At 70.1% G+C, this 1,506-nt stretch overlaps 1 protein-coding gene across 1 annotated transcript in view; it reads left to right on the forward strand.

Annotated features, from left to right (window-relative positions):
• Positions 1-968: 968 nt before the first annotated feature.
• Positions 969-1,506, forward strand: part of MNEG_13968 (Serine/threonine-protein phosphatase 2Aregulatory subunit B'' subunit gamma) — a gene marked incomplete at both ends in the record, with an annotated part of 2,965 nt that continues 2,427 nt past the window's right edge. The window contains 2 exons of the mRNA XM_014037559.1: positions 969-1,058; positions 1,313-1,470. Of these exons, the coding sequence (XP_013893013.1) occupies positions 969-1,058; positions 1,313-1,470 (248 nt within the window). The remainder of the gene's footprint in view (positions 1,059-1,312; positions 1,471-1,506) is intronic.

Below are 1,506 nucleotides of genomic sequence, written 5' to 3' on the forward strand. Positions count from 1 at the left end.
GGCTTGACCACACCAGGGCGCCGCCCGCCTTCCGGCCGTGTGAGGGCTTGCATCGCCGCGCAACGCTCGCATCGCATGCTGCCGCTTGCTGTGAACGCGTGAGGCTCCCCGGGCAGAGGTGTGAGGTGCCTTCCGCGTATTGCACGACCCCCTTTGCCCCCGTCTGCAGAGGGCCCAGCTGTGCTTCTACGATGAGGCGGGCACGGGGGAGCTTGGGGGCGCGCAGCTGGAGAGATACCTGGCAGACGGTGGGGCTGCGAGGCTTCAAAGCGGGCACAGGGAGGGGAAGGCGGGGAGCTGGATGGGGTGCAAGTGGCGCAGGCGGCAAGGGGTGCTTTGGCTGGGGTGAAGAGAGGTTACGATCCAGAGCCCAGGCCCAGGGCCTACATTATGGCCTGCAATGGCGAGGTTCTGCGAGGCGCGCTTTTCGGCCGTTGCCCACATGCGAGCGTGGCGCCGCGTCGCCGGGCCCCCTCTTATGCTGCACGTCACTGACCGCCGCGCTGCTGTGCGCGCCCGCACCGGCGGCGCCCCCCAGTGGCGCAGGAGCTGCCGCTGCTGGCATCCATGGAGCCGTCGTTCCTGCCGCACTACACACGCATCGCGGCGCGCAAGCTGCTGTTCTTCCACGGGCGGCGCGGCGCGCGCGGCGCGGAGACGCGCGTCAGGCGAGGGGGCGGGCCGCGGCAGGCAGCCGTATTGGCTGGCAAATTGAGCTCCGTGGAGTGGCGCAGCCTTGTGAAGGCGCCCCTCATGCACTGGTAGCCCTTGTGTATACCCACCGTACCACACGGGCCCCCTCTCCCCCTTTTGCCCCACCACATTCCCCAGCACTAAACCGATACATGCATACACACAGGCGCACGCACAGATACACACACACACACACACACACACACACACACACACACACAAAACACCCCTCCCCGTCCTCCAGGCTGTCTGACCTGCTGGTCAGCCCCGTGATGATGGAGCTGCAGGAGCTGCGGGCGCTGGGGCTGGGCCCGGGGGCCGCCCTCGACGACCGGGACCTCAGCTCAAACTGGTTCAGCCTGCAGGTGGGGGGGGGGGGGCCGCGGCGCGGAGGGGGGCGCTTTGCGGGAACAGGGGAGCCGGTCGGACCGCGGCGGGGGATAGCTTCCAGGCCCGAGAACTCCGCCAGTGGGGGGACGCGTGAAGGGGGAAGCGACGCCGTCCTCCTGTCCGCTGCGGACTTGCTCTGCGGCGAGCCCGCCTGCGGGCGCTGCGATCCGAGCGCGCATGTCCCCGGCCGGCGCCGGTCCCCACCCGCTCTTGTTTGGGGCCGCCGCAGTCGACGCAGCGGGTGTACAACACGTTCAGCTTGTGGGACGCCGACAGCAGCGGCAGCCTGTCGCGCGCCGAGTTCAGCCGCATCAGCCAGGGCACCATGAGCGAGCTCTTCATAGCGCGCGTGTTTGAGGAGCACGTCGCGGCGCCGCGCGGGGACGTGTGGCCGCCACCGCCGCGGCGGGCGGGGGGCGGGGG

The sequence above is a fragment of the Monoraphidium neglectum genome, assembly GCF_000611645.1.
Source record: "Monoraphidium neglectum strain SAG 48.87 unplaced genomic scaffold scaffold04170, whole genome shotgun sequence".
In the NCBI taxonomy this organism is placed as follows: Eukaryota; Viridiplantae; Chlorophyta; class Chlorophyceae; order Sphaeropleales; family Selenastraceae; genus Monoraphidium; species Monoraphidium neglectum.